This window comes from Pteropus alecto, unplaced genomic scaffold (assembly GCF_000325575.1).
Source record: "Pteropus alecto unplaced genomic scaffold, ASM32557v1 scaffold35, whole genome shotgun sequence".
In the NCBI taxonomy this organism is placed as follows: Eukaryota; Metazoa; Chordata; class Mammalia; order Chiroptera; family Pteropodidae; genus Pteropus; species Pteropus alecto.
Genome location: NW_006437828.1, coordinates 10,531,149 through 10,551,540, shown reverse-complemented (window position 1 = coordinate 10,551,540; position 20,392 = coordinate 10,531,149). Strand labels below are relative to the sequence as shown.

General features: G+C 42.4%; 1 protein-coding gene across 2 annotated transcripts in view; it reads left to right on the top strand.

Moving 5' to 3' along the window:
• Window positions 1-20,392, top strand: part of LHFPL6 (LHFPL tetraspan subfamily member 6) — a 195,168-nt gene that overhangs the window by 23,198 nt on the left and 151,578 nt on the right. The window contains exon 3 of one of the 2 annotated variants that reach the window (XM_025048996.1): window positions 18,905-19,092. The exons of the other annotated variant lie outside the window; for it this stretch is intronic. Coding sequence (XP_024904764.1) covers window positions 18,905-19,050 — 146 coding nt within the window. The 3' untranslated portion in view covers window positions 19,051-19,092. Of the gene's footprint in view, window positions 1-18,904; window positions 19,093-20,392 lie in introns of those variants that run through there. 2 annotated transcript variants of the gene reach the window in all.

The window sequence follows — 20,392 nt, the reverse complement described above, 5'->3', positions numbered from 1 at the left end:
CTCTGGAATGATTAGAGAAGGTGCCGTGAACCCACATGTACATTTTGAATTAGGCTGGAACTATCCACGGTGTGAATCACTAGGAAACAGAGGAGAAACATTTCAAGCTCCCTTTTTTTATATTTGAAATGTGTTGTCTGTAAAATTCCAAAAAGATCGTTAGCCAACTCATAAATATTAATATTAGAAAGGGTTTACCAGACGCAAGATTACTTCTAATACTTTCTCGTGGAGCAAAGTAAAGATATACTGTCATTTAGAAACTTGTAAATTTATAAGTATTTTGTGAGAACTTATATTATGTAAAATAAGGGCTTAGGAAGTTCTGATTTTTAAGCCCGGGCATTTTCTATTCACGATGGTGGTTGCATTTCCTTAGCTGTAGAAATCATTAATCAATTCTAATCTATTCTGATGATCGTTGGTCCTTAAAATGGCCTTGGCATTTTTACTGAGCTCTTCTAAGTATTTTTTAAGCCCAGAACAAACTGTGTGAGCAATTCTTATTTTAAAATATACATTTTAAAAAAGATGCTTTCTTTTTGAAGGCCAAAACTTATTGATATATACTCATATTTAAATTGTAAAATAATGTACACCGAGAAATAATTTGTTTCACCTAGGTATTTTTTTCCTTCATAGATATAGGAGTATTGAAGCAGGAACGAATCTTTATTCCCTATTTTCACCTATTTTGATAGGTGAAAATCTCCATTAAATTTATTTTGTACCCCAAATATTGTTGTCTTTAGAATCGTATACCACACATTTTTAGGAATCTTGCAAAACCAATACACATGGCTTTGGTTGGGTAAAAACAGGATGCATGGAATGCGTTTAATTTCAGTCCTGGTTCTTTCTCTTTCTGTGGGTAAAAACGAGGAAATTTGCTGTTATCAGACATTTGATTGTCCACCTCACTTTTAACTTCGGTAACATCGTTCATTACTTTCCTGTGAATTCTGATCCCCTTGATGGTGGCTTTATGACCTCGTGGCTCAAAGGCCGTGTGACTGTGGCTGACTTAGAGGGGAGAAGCCAATGGTCGCTGACTGAAATCTCCCACAATTCCCTGTGCTTCGGAGGAAGACAGCTTCTTCCACCTGATTGGATGGCTCAGGGCCACAAGCTCACAGGTGAAGTTTCGTGCAGTAGCTGAGGATTGAAGTGGAAGGCGCTGATCAAGCGAACAGGGGGTCGAGTGGACGAGAGGACAGGAACAGTGAGGGAGGCGCAGGACAACCCAAAACAGAAGGAAGGTAAACCTACCTTGTGAAGAAAATTGGACTGTGGCGTGTTCGCCTTTTCAAAAGCCACAAAAATTCAGTATACAGCTTTTGCTTCTTAAAGAGAGGTTTTGAGTAACAGGAGATGCACATACTGTGTAATATCATTTACTGAACATAGGACCGGAACCTCTAAAGGAGGACTTCTGAGTTCATACTTTCACTGAAGACCGACGTCTGGGCCCTGCATCTGTATATGTGTACCCACTTCTGGAAAGTGCTCTCAGACTTTCATGTGATTCCTAATGGAGGCTCTGTGACACACACACAAAATTTAAAAAAGCAAACCACTACTACAACTCTGAGCCTGAGATCGGTAACTCTAGATTATTCTGTCTTAAATATTTTGTACGTGATTATATTCTATGGTAGGTGACTTTCGAGGATTTCTTGAAAGCTTGCTATTTTGCTATCTGATTGTTACTTAATGTAGGACACAAATTCTAATCTACTCTGCGAGTTCCTTGTTCTGTGGTATGATATTATTGTCTAGTTCACGCCTTTCCCCTTGATTTAATTATTACCTTTGTATCCTTTTACATATGTGCTCACAAACAATCCCTCAGCCTGATCTTTAGTATCCTAAAAAGAATGTTTTAACGATATTTGAGATTTAGCATAAAAGAATTTGAGATTTCCTAAAAAAGAATAAGCTTGGCTAAAATTTGGACTATATCAAGTGGGTAGTTTTTGTTGCATACTTTTAATTGAATGGTACTGTGGCTGTGCTCAGGGAATTAAGGATTCTCGTTTACTGAATCTGATTGGACGAGGGGATAAAGAATGTAAACCACGGGTAAAAGTAGGTTCTCCCTACTTTAAACATCCTTCTTCAAGACATAGCTTCATTTATTTTAGGCGATTTCCTTAAACACCGAAAAGAAAAACAGCAACAGCACAGGGCACACACCCTGACAGCTGATGTCACTTAAAGTGAAACCGCTCTACGTCTGCCCTGGCCTTAGTCGTGGTGGTTAAACCATTGCGGCCCACGGATGCTCATTGTGTGGCCATTTTCTTGCTTAGCTCTTTGATTAGCATTCCATCAGATAAGGTCCTACCCCCAATGTCCCCTCCCCCTGCCCTCCCACCTCCTCTTCGCTTGAAATGTTTTTAATGAATCCTGCTGCATATTTTCTAAACTATGTCGATCTTCTCAGGGATGAAGTAGGATCTCAGTTATCTAGGTTTTGCGAGTTTGTGGTTTAGAATGTGAAGGACCTGAGAGATTTCCCTTGCTTCAAGAACCTTCCGGGAGCATGCGAGGGAATGAGAGACACTAAACACAGAAAGATTTGCTTATGTTTATTGCCGATAGATCTTGGCATGACTTTGGCTCTCTGTGCTCAGTTCTTAAAGAAGAGTTGGCAGACACAGGGCAGGCAACGCGGCATTTTGGTTAAGGAGGGCTTCGGGGTCAAGGCGCCTTGAGGCTTTCATCCTTCTCCTTTATTTCTTAACCTAGTGAGCCTAACCTTAAGGCTGTTTTGAGCAACTTGGACTTTAACTGCGGAGGCGTTGAAGGGTTTAAGTAATGCAGAGCTGTTGTATTTGTGTTTTAGGTAGACCTCCTTCTGTAGAATAGATTTATAAAGAGGTATGATTCAAAGCAGGGGATCAGAAGGAGACTGACGTCCCATCTGGGTGAGAAAAGATGAGGAGATAAACTAAAGCGGCAATCGAAGTGGAGAAGAGGACTTGGATTTGAATCTGTGTGGGAGTAAAATTATCGGGACCTGGAATTGGGAGTGAGTCTGTGTCATGTCACCAACTGAAATAGAGTTCAGTGGGTGAAGGGGTACTGAGGGATATCGATTATTTCAGTTTCAGACCCTACCGAGTTTGCAAAGTGCTGTCTTGCAAGCGGTCGGATATTTGATGGTCGTGTTTGAAGGACACATCATGGCACAACGTAAATTTTGTACGTGTCAGTATATGATGATATTAAAATTATATGAATGAATGAGATAATTGAGAAAGCATGTAGAAGCCAGTAGCCCATTAAGAATAATATATGCCAAATAAGACCTGCCTTATAAGACACACGAACATGTCTTATAAACATTCAGAAAACATAAAGATACAAATAGTTTTTCAAGGGTGGATGAGTTTAAAAGTAACATGTATGTTGGGCCTTTGAGGATGACGAGAATCTTGATAATGGAAGAAAATTAAAGTATTAATATACTTAATATAAAATACCGAAGATATCTGACACCAGGAAAAGAGAAAAGAATCCACAAAGGTGGGAAATTGGGGGGCGTGTTGGGGAAACTACACGTGGTATAATTTTGCTGGAGCGATGGACACAAAGGAGTAAGAAAGATTAAGCTCGAAAGCTAAATTGGAGCCAGAACTTGCACATACGGTTTTTCATTATGTCATTGTTCTTCTATACAGGTGTTTTGTAGACTCACATAAGAGTGTACTTATCTCTCACCATTCTAAGTCATCCACCTTCTAAGAGTTCAGATCCTCCTGTGCTCGAGTAGGTGCTGAAGGCGTCTGTAAGTTGTTTCATCTACTTTACAAACTTTTCAATTGCTAACGTTTTCATTACTTCATTATTTAAGCCTGTGCTTTTCTCTAACTTTTGTTGTTTCTAGTTGGATTCTCTGTATATACAAGAAGATTAAGATATTAATTTATTAAAAGCCCTCTTAAGTGATAATTTTTCAATCATTTTTGCATCTACTTTACTACCCTGCCTTCCAATCTGCATTTTTCCTGTATAAAGAATATTAACATTGTTAAATATCTCGCAAAAATCAAGACACGATGCCTGTAGCATTTTCTTATCAGAACTAAAAATTAGGTGAATTTGATACAGTGCTGCTTTCCGGCGATATTTTTTCTGAGTACTTTTTCGACTGCATGTTTAATAATTAAATCTGCATTTCGGGGGTTTTGCAAAGTAAAATTATTAATCTGTGTTTCCAAAAACTGAAGTTTTTCCCTTTTGAAAATGAGAGCAATAGTTTTCAGAGTTCCAAGACCTGACCATCTACATTATTTATATTTGCTGCTGTACTTGTCATCAATTCATTACTAATAGAGTCCTTATATTTATAAACTCCTAAATCACCATGTTTAACAATTATTTACATATTTTTGCAAAGACATTTGTGGACAAACTTCATGGTTTAAAAACCAAACACCATTCTATCCATCCATCATCTATCCATTCATCTAGCAATATTTACTTTTATTTAGTCTGTGCCAGGCATTGAGATAAGGGCTAAAGATACATCGGTGAGCAAAACAGACACGATCTTTGCTCTTACGGGTCTTACTCTATTAGTGTTTTAAATTTTCAAGCAGTAATGAAAACCAATATGGAAAATATTTCCGAGCACCAGTGAAAATGGATAACTGCTCAAGTTGAGGGAGGATGATTGAGGAGAATGAGTGAGGGTTTAACAGAAAACCTGCTCTGTTTATTGAATCCTTTATCATTCCTTGATCTCCAGAAATGAGGTCACTAGATTGGATCGACTCAGATTCTGATTCACGAGAGCCCTTTCCTAGAGGCTGTGTTGGCCGCTGGCGAAACTGGACAGGGTGAGCAGTGTTGGAAGTCAGGGGGAATAGCCAGAGCCTGGAGTTACTGAGATGAGCGGAAAGAAGTTTCGACATGTGGGATCATGCAGAGGGAAACTGGAATACAAAATATGAAAACAATCTCATAGCACTTTCTGAATTTAATTCTAGGGTAGTTTAATTTAATTTCTAGGATAAAATACTCTGTTTACAGAATTGTGGGAAAGCTGGTTAGCTGAAAAACAGCTTTTGTAAATGATTTGATTTAAGTTCGATTTTTGTATTCATATAAGCAGATACGTATGGTGCTTTGCTTTATTTACATAGTTTTATTTATTAAATACATTTTTATTTTGCAGTTACAGTTGACATGCAATGTTGTATTAGTTTCAACATAGTAATTAGACATTTATATAACTTATGGAGTGATCTCCCAGATAAATTTAGTAACTACTTGACGTCATACATAGTTATTACAATATTATTGACTATGTTATTTATGGCATTCTTTATATCCCCATGACTATTTTATAACTACCAATTCATATCTCTTTTTTAAATATTATTTTGATTTTTTAATTATAATTGGCATATGATATTATATTAGTTTTAGGTGTACAACACAGTGATTAAACATTTATGTAACTTACAAAGCGATCACACCAATAAATCTATTACCCATCTGACACCATACATAGTTATTACAATATTATCGACTATGTTCCTTATGCTCCAGTTTACATCCCTATACCTATTTTGTAATTACCAATTTGTACTTCTTAATTCCTTCCCCTTTTCACCCGCCTTCCCCCGCTGCCACCGTCTTCAAAACCTTCCTCCCATCTGGCACCCGTCAAACTATGCTCTGTATCTATGAGTTTGTTTCTGTTTTGTTTGTTTATTTTGCTCTTTAGAATCCACATGTATGTGAAATCGCATGGCATTTGTCTTTCTCTTTCTTACTCCACTCAGCAAAACACTCTCTAGGTCCACCCATGTTGTTGAAGATACAATACCCTCCAGGTCTATCCATGTTGCAGATTGCAAGATTTCATTCTTTTTTTTTATGATTGAGTAGTATCCCATTGTATATATGTACCACTTCTTTATCCATCATCCATTGGTGGACATCCAGGTTGCCTTCATATCTTGGTTATTGTAAATAATGCTACAATGAACATATGGATTTACACGTCCTTTTGAAGTAATTTTTGGGGTTTCTTTGGGTAAATACCCAGAAGTGAGATTACTGGGTCCTTCATTGTCTATTGTTATAGCCTTTGTCTTAAAGTCTGTATATCTGGTATAAGTATTGTTTTCCCAGCTTTTTTGTTTGTTTCCATTTTCATGAAACATCTTTTTCTATCCCTTTACTTTTAGTTTCTCTGTGTTTTTCAATCTGAAGTGAGTCTCTTGTAGGCAGCACATATAAGGGTCTTATTTTCTTATCTATCAGCCACCCCCTCTGTTGATTGGAGCACCAGATCCATTTAGACTCAAAGTAATTGTTGATGGATATACAGTTATTGCCATTATATTATTGACATTTTTGATATTTTTCTTTTTTCTTCTTCTTAAAGAAGTTCCTCCAATATTTTCTATAATACCGGCTTGGTGGTGATGAACTCCTTTAGCTTTTTCTTATCTGGGAAGCTCTTTATTTGTCTTTTGATTCTAAATGATAGCTTTACTGGGTACAGTAATCTTGGTTGTAGGTCCTTACTTTTCATCACAGAATATTTCCTGCCAACCCTTTCCTGCAAAGTTTCTGTTGAGAAATCAGCTGACAGTCTTATGAGAGCTCCTTTGTGGGTAACTAATTGCTTTTCTTTTCAGCAAAAGATTCCCTCTTTGTCTTTAAGCTTTGGCATTTTATTTATGATGTGTCTTGGTGTGGGCCTCTTTAGGTTCATCTTGTTTGGGACTCTGCGTTTCTTAGGCTTATATGTCTACTTCCTTTGTCAGGTTTGGAAAGTTTTCTATCATTTCTTCAAATAGGTTTTCGATTCTTTGCTCTCTCTTCTCCTTCTGGTACCCCTATGATGCGGATGTTGATACACTTGATATTGTCCCAGGGGCCCCTTAAAATATCCTCATTTTCATTTGGATTTTTTTTTTCTTGAATGCTGTTCTGATTTGATGTTTTCTGCTACCTTATCTTCTAAGTTGCTGATTCGATTCTCTGCTTTGTCTAATCTACTGTTGATTCCTCCTAAGGTATTCTATTGTATTATTCGTTTCTGACTGGTTCTTTTTTATGTTTTCTATCTCCATTTTTATGTTTTCTATCTCTTTGTTAAAGTTCTCGCTGAGTTCATCTACTCTCCCTCTAAGTTCATTGGGCATCCTTATAATCAGTGTTTTGAACTCTGCACCTGGTGGATTGCTTGTCTCCATTTTGTTTAGTCTTTTTTCTGGAGTTTTGTTTGTTCTTTCATTTGAGACACGTTTCTTTGTCTCCCCATTTTGGCTGCCTCCCTGTGTTTGTTTCTGTGTATGAAGCAGAGCTGCTATGTCTCCCAGTCTTAGTATGAGTGGCCTTATATAATAGGTATGCTGTGGGGCCCAGTGGTGCAGAATCTCCAGTCACCTGAGCTGGGTGCTCCAGGTGTGTCCCTTGTATGGGCTGTGTGTACTATTTTGTTGTAGTTGAGCCTTGGTTGCTGTTTGCATGACAGTGGGATGGATTGACCTTCAGACTCATTCGCTGTGAGGACTGGCTGTGACTATAATGGAGGAGCTGTTATACAGGGGCTGACCTATGGAGCAGGATTCACTTTAGTAGAGCCTTGGTGCCTTTCCAGCCTGCCCTTTGGGTGTGTTGTCCTTGAATGTGGCCCCAGGGGGGAGGGTGCTTCAGCTCAGACTGAAGCTGACCACTAGGTGTGCAGGCCGGTGCCTCCTGGGAGGGGCCCGATTGCAGGCCATGTTTAGCTGCAGCCTATACCCTGCACAGGGCCACCTGGCATGAGACATCAAACAATCCACAGGTGGCCACCACCCACGCTGGACTTGGATGCGCCTCGAGAGACCAAGCCACAAACTGAGAGACCAAGCCACAAACTGAGGCTGGCTGAGTGCCAGGCTTGAGGCTGCTCAGCAAGAGGCCAGATGCTGCTCATTTGGGGATTGTGAGCCTTTGAGAGATTTTAGGAAAGTCCACAGCATTAGCGAAGACAGGCCTTTTGTATTGAAAAGCCCCCATGTTGGGAGGGGTGGAGCCTCATGGCATCCTGTGGGTGGGGCCAACGGTGTCAGGTTGATGAGGACTCAGATACAGCGGCCACCTGCATTTGTGCGCGGGGCGGGGGATGCTCCACAGAGGAACAGTAGCCTCTCCCAGCGCTTCTGTCTGGGAGAAAGCCGCCCCTCCAGCCCTCACCCTGAAGCCCGACAACTCAGTGTCTCTCTGTGTGTCTCTGGCACCTTTCGAGCAGCGGCCCCAGCGCCAGGGCTCAGAGCGAGTGAGTCTGTCAGCGGTGAGTCTGTGTGCGCGGGCCCTGGAGGAGGAAAGTCTGTGACTCCCTCAGCCCTCCTCTCAGCCACAATCCCCTCTGGCTTTCACAGCCAGATTTTGTGGGGCCTTTTCTTTTCGGCACTGGAACCCTGGGCTGGGGAGTCTGGTGCGGGGCTGAGACCCTCAACTCCTCCGAGGGGTCTCCTGCAGCCGATAGATTCCTCCTCGTTTTTAATCGCCACACACGGGTGTGAGACCAGCCCTTTCTGCGTCTCTGCCTCTCCTACCAGTCTTGAGGTGGCCTCTTGTGTGCGTCCTTAGTTGTAGGACTTCTGTTCAGACCTCAGGTAATTTTCAGTGATGGTTGTTGTGTAGTTTAGTTTAATTTTGATGTGGTTGTGAGAAGAGGTGAGCATAGCGTCTACCTACTCCTCCATCTTGACTGGAAAGTCTCTATTGACATAGTTTTATACTTTTTTCTTTCTAAACTGGGTTGAAATTGATAGGTAGAAGTCACAGTTTCGAAACTGAGCCTGTTGGCCATTTTCATGAGTAAACTGAGCGACCGTGTTCTGAAGCTCCGTGGAAGCTCACCTGGCGTCCATATTACTGCTAAGCAGATTTTCTTGTATGTCCTATTCTGGGGTTTTGGACGGGCTATTTCAGCTTCATATTGCTTTCTTTCGAAATTTTTTGAGACACAGGATTTCTCATTCTCTGTTGTTACATCAAATATGAAAATACATGCCACCCATTTTAAACAAATACACATGTATCTGGAAGTTTTCTCTACCCTATGCTAGTTTCTTGTATAAAATATGTTATGTTTTGGCTTTTATGGTGTTTAACACTGGCAAGAAAAAATAACTCTCAATGAAGTAACTAAGGCCATTTGTTCTAGTTCTTTCTTTAGTGGGGAAAAAAACTTGTATTTATGAAGTATTCTGATTATTTCAGAACAGAGATTGGCCAGTCTTTTCATGTAAAGGGCCAGACAGTAACTATTTTCAGCTGCATGGGCCATCGGATCTCTGTTAAAACCACTCAGCTATGTCTTTGGGGTGTGAAAGCAGCCATAAACCAATTGTAAATGAGTGGAAGCTGCTGTGTTCCAATAAAGCTTTATTTACAAAAAAAAACCTTCTGGCTGGATTCGGCCTTTGCTCTGTTGTTTGCTGACCCCTGTTCTAGAACAGGAGTTGGAAAGCTATGCCCTAGGGCCAAATCTGGCCCGAGGCCTGTTTTTGTTTGGCTATAGACCTAAGAATGGGTCTCACATTTTTAAAGAGTTGTTAAAAAATAGAAAGAAGAAGGAGAAGGGGGAGAGGAACAGGAGGAGGAGAAGTGACAGGTCTGTGGCCCACAAAGCCCCAAATATTTACTGTTCGTAGGGTTTTATGGAAAATGTCCATTGACTTGTTCTGAAAGACCGTGCAAATCAAAATTAATTTTAGACCGTAATAAAGAATAAAAGGCCTTTATTTGAGCAAAAAGGAGCTATAGCCCGGAAGACACAGATTCAGGTAGCTACCTAAATTGCGTTCTGCCAGATAAATGGAGGCAGTTTTTTATAGTGAAAGCTTCTACCCAGGTTCTCAATAAGGTCTGCTTTATGTAAATGAGTTATTCAAATTGTACAATTCTGATTGGACGGGATAGGTGTCATTTTTTTGGTAGAAAGGCAAAACCAGGGTCCCCCCGCCCCCCGCCGCCCCTGCAGTGGCTGACTCAGATACTGTAAACAATCGGGCAGAGTGCAGGGAGGCCAGAGCTGAGTCCCAAATTCTCCCCATCACACAGAGGATGTGCGGAGCCCTGTCAGCAAATGGCCACTAGGTTCCTATTATCAATAAAATTTGAGCCCTCGGCTGACCATGCATAGACCATCTCAGCAGATAAATTCCTTTTTGGGGTTGATGTCAAATGAATCTTCTCAGGATCTACAACTGCTTACTCCTTCATTAATAATTTCAACTTACGGATTTAGTTTTGTGCTCATTTTCTATTTTCCTATGGTTAAGTCGCAGTAATATGGAGCAAGAAAGTTTATTAGTCAGATAAAATGCAGAACTTAAACTTTTGATAATACATTGTTATTATAAAAATTAACAGTTTTCTTTAGTCAAATCCTAAATTATATGATTCTATCTCTGAAATCATTGCCGGGGATATCTATCATCAGGTGTCTGGCTTTTCATGTTTCTTTCCCCCTTAAAATAAACACAAACTCTAAAGAAAAGAGATCTGATGTTCTAAGGTTACAGCATGCACAAATAGTAATTGCTACGTAGTTTTTATTTCAAGTGTTAGAATTGTTTTACAATGAATATTTTTATTAAGTTACCATATACGCTTCACAGTTTGAATAAAATGGTATGTATGACTGCATTTAAAACGATTGCATGTAAATGTTTTGAAATTATGTTCCAAGACCACTTAAAAAGAAATAATCATCATCATATATTAAAATAAATAAAATAGAATTTAATATTTTACAGGCAAATTTTAAAATGTAAATTATTTGCTTATCTTGAAAATATTTGTAAGTTGGTATGTAAAACACAATTATGTATTTCTCCTTAATTCTGTGCCTGAAATTTGCAGTCTCCCTATCAACGTTTATTTGGGACAGAGCATGCTCAATCAGTGTGACCTTTTCATTAACTGAAATGTTTTTCGGTGCTAGCCAAAAAATAATAGTAGTTAACATTTATTCAGTGCTTACTGTGTGAAAGGCACCATGATAAGTGCTTAACGTACATTTTCTCACAAGGGTTCTTGGAGATAGTTGTGATGATAAATCCTGGTTTTAAGGCTTAAGAGATCAAGACACAGAGAAGTTAAGTTGTCCAAGGTAACAAAGCCAGTTGATGGCAGAAATTCAATCTGAGCTCAGGTTTTGGCCGACTTTCCCAGATAGAGGTCACTTTCAATTTTCCTTCAATGCCCTTCAAGACGAAGTCTTCCCCTTTATTCATCAATCTCATAAACCTTTTGTAGGTGATGCTACAGCAGATAATAAATATAGAAAATCATTGAGAGACCATTTCTTCCCTCGGAGGATTGATTTTCTCAAAATGACGCTTGAAGAATAGCAAGTAGAAAAATCAATCGCCTTAATAGAACATAAGGGAAAAGGAGGAGCTAGAAAATTAGCCTGACATGTTCTCTACAGCCAAACACAGTTTCCGCTCTCTCAAGGAGGTGGCCAGCAGTTCCGCTCGAAGACTTCCCCCTCTGTTTCCTTTGTCCTTCCAGCTAAATAAAGGCATGCATTGACACTTTGAACTTGAGAGGCCCATACTTGATAGAAGAAGCATTTATGGTCTCTCAAGTTCCCGGAAGCCCTCTCTGCATTCGTTTGCATTTGTGTTCCAGATGTATTTTGAATTCGTAAAAATTCAGTTAAGTATAAACAAAATGCCCTATGGCTTTTTTCTGTGGATTTGGCTCTTTATAATTTGGCAGTGAGCTTTCTCATAACACATTTGTTATTCCTCCCGTGACTCTGTGAGCTGGTTTGGTCCTGGAATCCCCACAAGCCGCTGGGGGGAGGCTCGAATTCATTAGGCCTGGGAGCCCCAGTGTAGGTGGTTGAAGCAGTGAGCCAACAGGACTGGAATTTGCTCACTTCAGAGTGGTAATTCGTATGCAAATAGTTCTCAGATTTTCAAAAGAAGGGCTTGTCAGCCTCATACTTTTGAATGGATCCTGCCAGAAATTTATGAGAGTTTTACTGGATTAGGCAGCATGTTCTTTTATAACAATCACATGTCCATTCAGAGATAAACCAGTTAATGCAGACTGAAAAAAAAAACCCCACTATTCTCCCCAAAATCCCTTTCAAACTACCCTTCGCTTCCCTGCTCTGATTTTGTGGTCATTTCTTCCTCTGCTGTCTATGATCCTTGGGCCAGCATTCCATCTTATTCTAAAAACTACACAAATAGAAAAACCACAACACCAGAATTAGAGTTGGAGCTTTATTTTGCACTATTTAAGAACTATATTGTCATATGTAATTTACAGTAAGCTTGAACTCGAAATTAAAAAAAAAAAGTATTTCTTTTTGACCATAGTTTTTAGAAATAATACTCTCTTTGGCATAAACCAGGTCGTTGTCTTTAAAGAATACTTAACCACTCTGTGATGGGATATGTTGTCATTTAGTTTAATTTCTCCCTCTCTATTTTTCCTTTCTGGGTTTGTCTTCCCCCTGGATATGGGAGGAGCTGGATGGCAAGCTTATTTCAAGACAGTTTGTTCTTTTTTTCTGAGCGATGGTATCTTTCAAACAGCACGGGTCATCCTGATCTTTGGAGCGTTCTTGGAAAAGTGGAAGCAGTGTTTACGCATTGGGATTGCCACTCATCCAGCGTGGTTCCTCTGCGAGAACCTTTAACTCATTATGGCCCTTTATGTTTATTTTACTTATTACTGAGACATGCCAGCTATACGATATCAAGATGTAATAAGGTGCATAGGCAGGTTTTACAGAACTTGACCCATCAGCATCTTTTCATTTTGTCACATTTGGAGTTCGTAGACTGCCCCAATTTCCAGATGGAAATTATTCACTGGCAGAGTTTGGAAGTGGTGTTCTTAACCCTTTAGACCACAAGGATTCAGAATAAAGAATGGCATGTTCCTTTTCTTCTCGGTCCTCTGCCGTCTGCCCTGTGAAGCGAGGGTAATAGACGCCATCCCCCAGGGCTGGCCCGCCAGGGAACAGACACGGGCTGTACATCCCCCAAAGGCACCCAAACTCGTGTCGCATGGGTGGCGGTCTCCCTTAACCCTTAACCCTTAAGACTTTATGTTTCAATAAGCAAATTTAATCATTCATCGGTGTTTCTATTTCCTAAGGTCCAAATTCAATTCACTTGTCCGTGATTAGATGCTTTCGACTTGTTTTATACTTCCCAAAGACAACCCAAATCATGCTTTTTTATGTGCGTCACATTTGGTGCTACAGTAATTCTTTCTGCTGTACGGTTTCCCTTCAGGTGGGGTGGTTGCAGGTGATGCGTTCAGGCAGTACTCAGGACCTTCATTTAGGACTCTTGAGTTCTACACTGCGTTGGCCACTTACTGCAGTTTAGAAATATGAAGATGCACGGATATTGGCTCTGGTCTCGAATGGACAGCACAGGCTACATGGACTGGGTAGAGATAAACAGATAGACAGATATTTGATATTCGTTTTCCCTTCACTGCCTTCATTTGGAAGGACAAAGAGGTCACCTCATTTAATTCTGGCAGCGGGCTTTACCATTTCCATCAAATAGACCTCATTAAGCACTCTGTGTATGATGGTGCACTAGGTGCTGTATTTGGAGTGCACTAAATAGAGTTTATCCCTGGCCTTGGCAGTTTACCTGCTGATTTGGCTAAATGGGTGATGTATTTCTTCAAAAAAAAAGTCTCCCAAAGAGGACAGCTCAGACTTCCCTGGATTTAATGACCTCCATGGCAGGAAGCCTTCCAATGCAGTGACAACAGCGGCCTGTTTCCTGCATGTGTCCCCAGGGCCCACGTGGTGCTGGGAGACCGCCACCCATGCGACACGAGTTTGGGTGCCTTTGGGGGATGTACAGCCCGTGTCTGTTCCCTGGCGGGCCAGCCCTGGGGGATGGCGTCTATTACCCTCGCTTCACAGGGCAGACGGCAGAGGACCGAGAAGAAAAGGAACATGCCATTCTTTATTCTGAATCCTGTTTCCAATCTGAGTTAGCTGCTCTGCTTTATGACCTGAAATCGTGACTCTGTTCTGTTACCCTGCCAGGAATAATAAACTATAGAGACATGACAACGGATTCATAAAGACCCGTGGCCGAGCAGAAACCTCCCGATCACCTGAAGAAAGGCTGCTCCCAGGGGGCTAGAAGCGACGCTCCAAGCCTCACACCTGCGCTTGGCCTGTGTCTTATTCTCATTAGCCTGGAAAGCGTCGCGCTGGGCAGCGGTGCCACCTGAGGTTGCCTCTGTGCTGCTGACCTGGAAGCTTTGGCCCCCTAAGAATGTGTTTGGTCCCTTGTCCCATTACCTAACAGCTAGATGGAGCTGTGTAAGTCACTTCTTTACCAACCCACCAGACTCATTTATTCTAGTCGCTTAGGAATGTGTTTGCTTTTTCCCTCTGCACAAAGGTGTCTTTCTGCATTTCGTTTCTGTCATCCGCAGGTTTAGTGACTTGAGGGAGAATGGACCAGCAGAGAAGGCTGTTATTCGTTATCTGATCCATCTTACTTTTCTGCCGTTTCGTGATCTCTATACTTTAAAGTTATTAGAATTTCAGCTCTTTTATTTTTATTTCCTCGTGATTTTTATTTGTAACTTCTTTATCCCTTCATTTAAAAAGCCATCTTTGTCACTGCTGCTTTGCTGAATGATTCAGAGATGCCGTGTGGTGTGCGTGTGAGACCCTAGTATTGCCCTGTGACCTTTATGACTCATTTAATGAGGAACTAAAAAAATTATTACTCTTACTGCATTCATTATCAGTTAGCAGTCATCAGCTTTCTGCATAAATTATTTTTTCTTTGAATACCCTCTGTTTCCCCTCTGTGAGAATTTATTCTCCCCTTGGTGCGTGGGGACAAATTACATTCATAACAGGCATTAACGATAATGGGAAGAGTGTAAATCTTCGGTGCGTTGAGAACTGGCGCCCTGGTGGGTCATTTTCTCCGTCTTGTTCTACCAGATTTCGTTTGGCAGTGTGGGCTATAGGTTGTTTAAAGTGCCTGTCTTCTTCTTTTTCTCTTTGCTGTATGCAGATGATGTATACGTGCACACACACACGGCATGCGTGCATGGGTGTGGTCTCAGAAAATGGAGAGATAAGCAGAATAAGCTAAGCTCTGACATGTGATCCCTTTTGCATAGAGAAGCCGACTGTCTGTCTGAGTTCCTGGCTGGCACACACAGCCCGGACTCCCAGCCCGCATTTCTCACACTGAACGAGGACTGCTCTTCACGTGTTGGTATCCCCACGAGGCAGGACCTGACTTTTTTAGCCTCCTCTACGTCTTTAATACTCTACACGCCGCATGGTCCCTGGTGGGTGCTCAGTAAGATTTTTCTGTGTAATGAATGGGTGAGCTCATGGACATGTAAGTTAAATGTCTGCTGATCCTACCTGGGCACTATTTTCATGCTAAAATCAATATCACGTGAATCATTGGATAAATCTTCATTCTTATTTATAATGCATGGGATAAAATACAGGGAAATGAGAAGAATACAGAATTTGAAGTTAGAAAATTTGGCCCTCATCCTGCTGCTCGCTGGCTGTGCGAGTTTCAGGAAACTTGCTCAGTCTCTAGGCTGTTCTCTCATGGGTAACGCAGAGGGGATGATTCCCAGCTGGAAGGTTGCCGTGAGAAGCAGATGAGCTCACATCTTCGCTTGGCTTCGGCAAACATGCCCAGAGCATTCACTTGGTGCCGGGGCCTGTGCTAAATTCTGAGAATAAAAATCACTCCCGTCCTCTGAGCCTGAATACAGACTGTGAGACACGTGTTCTCAACGTCTAAAGTGCGCCAAAGTCAAGGAGCTCTTGTTAGCGATGAGGACTCTGATGCTGTAGTTTGGGGAGCCCCTGAGGTCCCAGGGGGATGTCAGTGCTGCAGGTTCACGGGCCACACCTCGGTCAGCGGGGCTGTGGAGAAAGGTTGGCAAACAAGTATTCATGCGGGAAGGAAGCGCCGCGGCCCTGGCATTCTGCAGGCGTGACGGACGGAAGGAGGGCGCGACCGTTGGTGCTGGGCTGAGGGCAGGAGGCAGGCGAACTTCCTAGAAGTGGACCGCTCGGGTCCTCGAGGGCCAAGCGGATTGACCGGGCAGAAGAGTGGGAAAGGGATTCGGTAGGAGGCAGCAACACAGACGTGGACGTGGGTCGACGCAAGCACGGAGACCTAGGAAGGAGGGGGGAGGGGAAGGATGGAAGGAGAGGGTGCCGGAACGCTCGCCTGGGCCTCGCTGAGACTGGGGGCTCAGCGACGGAGCCGGCACGGGGTCGCGAGCCTCAGCACAGGCGTCACCTGCCGCGCGTGAAACTGCTTTGCTGCATCGCGTTACGAAACTTGCATAACGTGAATATTCCCAAGAAGTAAGTGAAGAGCATCACACCGTAGGTGAAAGGCGAATATTCCCAAGAAGTAAGTGAAGAGCATCACACCTGAGGTTCTTACACTCCCTCAGGCTTTGGGGACAGACAGCGGGGGTTGAACGCAGGCCCCACTAGAAGGACTTTACTTTCCAGCTACGTAACCTGGAGAAAATGTATTTACTTTGCGAATCTTAGCTTTCTCGTCTATAGAGTGGAGGTAATCAGCACTGTTTCATAGAATAATTGTGAAGATGAAACGAGGTCATCTATTTAATTCATCGATATACCTTTTTTTTTTTTTTTGGCAAAGCATGCAGTTTGGTGCTAACAGGAGGTGTTTGCCAATGTATCGTTATTAAGAATGTTGATTTTGAGCTCACTATAAATGCGCGCCTCGTGGGTTTGAACAGTCACCGTGTCGATAGATTGCCAAGTGCCCTGTCTCCGGTTGGTATTCTAGTGCCTTCTTAGACCAGAAGCTCAGCTGGTCTTGCGCGTGGCAGAGATTACTAGTTGTCTGATTGGCCATGGCTCTGAGAGAATTTGGAGAGTAGAAAGGATTTTCTTGAATGTTTTAAAATAAGGAAGGCAAGAAATGTTTCTAGGGAAGAGAAGATGGGAGATTGCCCTGTATAACTGCCCAAGGATATAGGTCACTGAAACATATTGAGTATGTTTGAGAAGGTTTTCCTGGCTCAGCCAGTTCTGAGTTAGGTGGCTTTCCCTGTCCTTGCCACTGCAGTGACCATCTGCAACCCTGTAGTCATCACGATTGGCCTTCCGAACTAGACTTGGAGACAGTTGTGTTTCTCATCTTTGATTTCCCACTGCCTGGGGCAGGGACACATTGTCGGCTTCCAATAAATGCTTTCATAATTATTCTGTGACTCATTGTCCTTGCTACGAAGGAATGACGCTGAGGAGGCGGGGTTTAAGGAGCTCCATTCTGCTTGTCTGGGCATCTGCAGAGTCTTCTTGCGTTTGTCTGATTCTTCCTCTGTGCCCTATCTTGGATATGGTTTGTGAGACTGAAGAACCCCGCTTGAACCCTATTTTCATTCACATCCTGTTTCCTGTTGATTAGGCTGGTGACACTAGAATAGAGACCCCGTGTCCTCCACGGCTCCCATTCCTAGCCACCAGATGCTGTCTGCGAATCCCAGCCAGTGGAGCCAGTAGGCCTCCACTGTGTATGTCCGAAGTGGCCTTCCTGGGAGGACATCTCCGCCCGTCCCGAGAAGACAGGCATCGGTGCTTCCTCGGCCTTCAGCCTGCCACCTTCCTTGCCACTAATTGTCTCTGACACTTCCAGGACCTGCCTGTTGTTGTCTCGTTGGAGGCTGTGTTTGGTCTGATCGATGGGCCTCATCTCAGCACCTGCACCCCAACCTGTCTGATCGATGGGCTTCAGCTCAGCGCCTGCGCCCCAATCTGTTTCTCTGCACCTCCCCAAGGGGGTGCTCTGTTTCCAAGCTCCGGCCCCTCCCAGCCTGTTCGGTCCAATTAAACTTGAGTGGACCGAGACCCAAAGCATAATTTCATTCAGTGAATGGGAATTTTGCGGAATGGAATGTTTCATAAAATATTCCTCATTTCCAATAAAGATTTTTTAAAAGGTCAGCTTTGCTTAGATATATGCAAACAGGGCTGTATTTAGAGGTTAGAAAGCATCATTTGAGAAAATGATAGATTCTTCCCTTCCGAAAATAGGGTATCCTGCCAAGTATGAGGGAGAGAGTTAGGTAAGTCAAGGGCTCTGCTCTCTACAGCACTTCTGCTCAGCAGAGTTATTGACAGATAGTCCCAGACTGCATTTCACATGTCAGCATGCGACTTAAGCCAGAACGTGTCAGACCTATTTTTATGAATAAATGCATTGTGGCTCTTTTTATGGCATTATCATCCTGCCACTTAGTAAACAGAGAAGGTAAGTGACTTTGAAGCAGGTGCTTTCTGTGAAAATAAAACAGTTCAGCATTACGAGGGGATATTGAAGGATGAAAAAATAGCATTACACAGCCGAGAGGTAACCTTCGGTCATGAGCTGTCAAGGTGCCTATGGACTTTCTTGGGGATGGTGAAGGAAGGGAGATTCACATCTACTTAGTACCTACTATATTCTGGTCACTGTATGGAGATTATCTCATTCAATCTTTACAGCCCCCAGTGAGGCAGGAATTATTATCCCTAATGAAATGGAGGTTAGATAACTCGTCCACAGCTCATCAAAAAAGCTGGTGGTTGGTTCACTCTCAAGGAGACCAGGATTTTAATATGCACACTCGTACCCTGATTAACTCAACTTTGTGATAGGAATAGATTTTTCTTAGCAATTGAAATGAACCAACTCAAGGCCCAAAATAGAATATTCTGTTTTTCACTTTTGTTAAAAAATTTTTCAAAATTATTTTGGTGTCTTTTGCTATCTTTGTAGGTATGTTATGTATATTTAATACTTGGAGTTTTTGTTACTAAAGATCTTGCGTTCTTTTATGTTCATTATTGTAGACATCGGTTTCATGATGTTTAATAAGCTCACGAAGTTCAGTGCTAAGTTCGTCTCAGCCCCTCGTTCTACAGACGAAGGAATGAGGACCCAGAGGAGTGAAGAGACGTTGCTTAGGGTCATTTTTAGAGGCAAAATGTCCATGTGATTACAGAACTCTCTTCTGAAGGTAATATGTGCCTGAAAGCAGCTATTGAACGAGTCCTGATATCAACTTATTTTCTTCTCTGTACAGTGGAATGTAAAAAAAAAAACAAACTGACAAAAAAACGGAAACAACAATTGGTGCTTAACAGAGAGTTCTGTTTTTCAAGGTTATACTGTATTCAAAAATTACCCTTGACTTCCCTGATTCCGCCAAACATGCCAGACAGACAAGGATGAGAACAGAACGTGGTTATAACACTCTGGGCTCTGGCTCTAATTGAATTCAACATCGTCACAGCTGTCAGCTTCCTGAATAAGAGCGAAGTAGCTGACACCGTATTGTGATGTTTAAGTTTAGAATTTTGAAGAAGTCAGAAGTGAAATAACTTTCTACTGTGCATAACTTTCCATCTCCGATAATGGAACAAAGGTGTTCATTTGCTTCACATCTGCATTTGGTCCCGGGCTAGAAAACCAAATCCCCTCCGAACGGTCCTTCCCTCTGGGACCCCAGGATGTGTGGCGTGTCACATTTAAGGTGCTAAGTATTGTCCTGTGCCTATGAGCGATGCCAAGATGCCTATGCCATACTGCTCCCGAGCTGACAACCTTCTAGCGTTCAACTAAGTGTAAACTAAACCTGTAATGGAAAAATGACCAGAGTAGAGGTGTGTGCGAGCCGCTCGGGGCAAAGGCACGTGCCCCAGGACCAGGGAGCAGGTGTGAGTGGAACAGAGGGCTGCTCGCCTACGGGAGAAAGGAGTCCCAGGCTTGTCAGGAGTGGAATCGTTTGGTTGGGAGTTCAGCGTGCAGGGAAGAGGGAAAAGAAATAAGATTTCAAAGGCACAGACATGTGAAAGAGCACGGTCCGTTCGGGCGATAATTCCAGTTTGAAGTGATGCTGTAGGAAATGACGGGAAGATTGGGATCAGGTGGTGGGGCATTGTGACTCTCAGGCTGAGCTGCTCAGAACATCCCGTAGGCAACTGGGAGCTGTGGAAGTATCTGTGGTGGCGGACGGTGGCCTTGACATGTATTTTTAGTACAACGGTGATTTCTATTTAGTAAGAAAATTACTTTAGTGGCTAAAGGACGTATTAAAGAAACAAACGGGTGAGGAAGGGAGGCCTTTTAGGAGACAAATGAAGAAGATCGTTTGCGTGGAGCGCAGAAAGAACGGATAAAAGCAGGCAGATCCGAGACTCCCTTCTGAGGAGAAGCTACAAGACTGCGCGGGTGACTGTGGGGCGCGCAGGAGAGGCAGAGGGCAGAGCGGGCCGGATGACCAGGGGTCATAGGACTAGAAATGGGGATGCCGATAACTGAAGGACACGAGGGCAGGG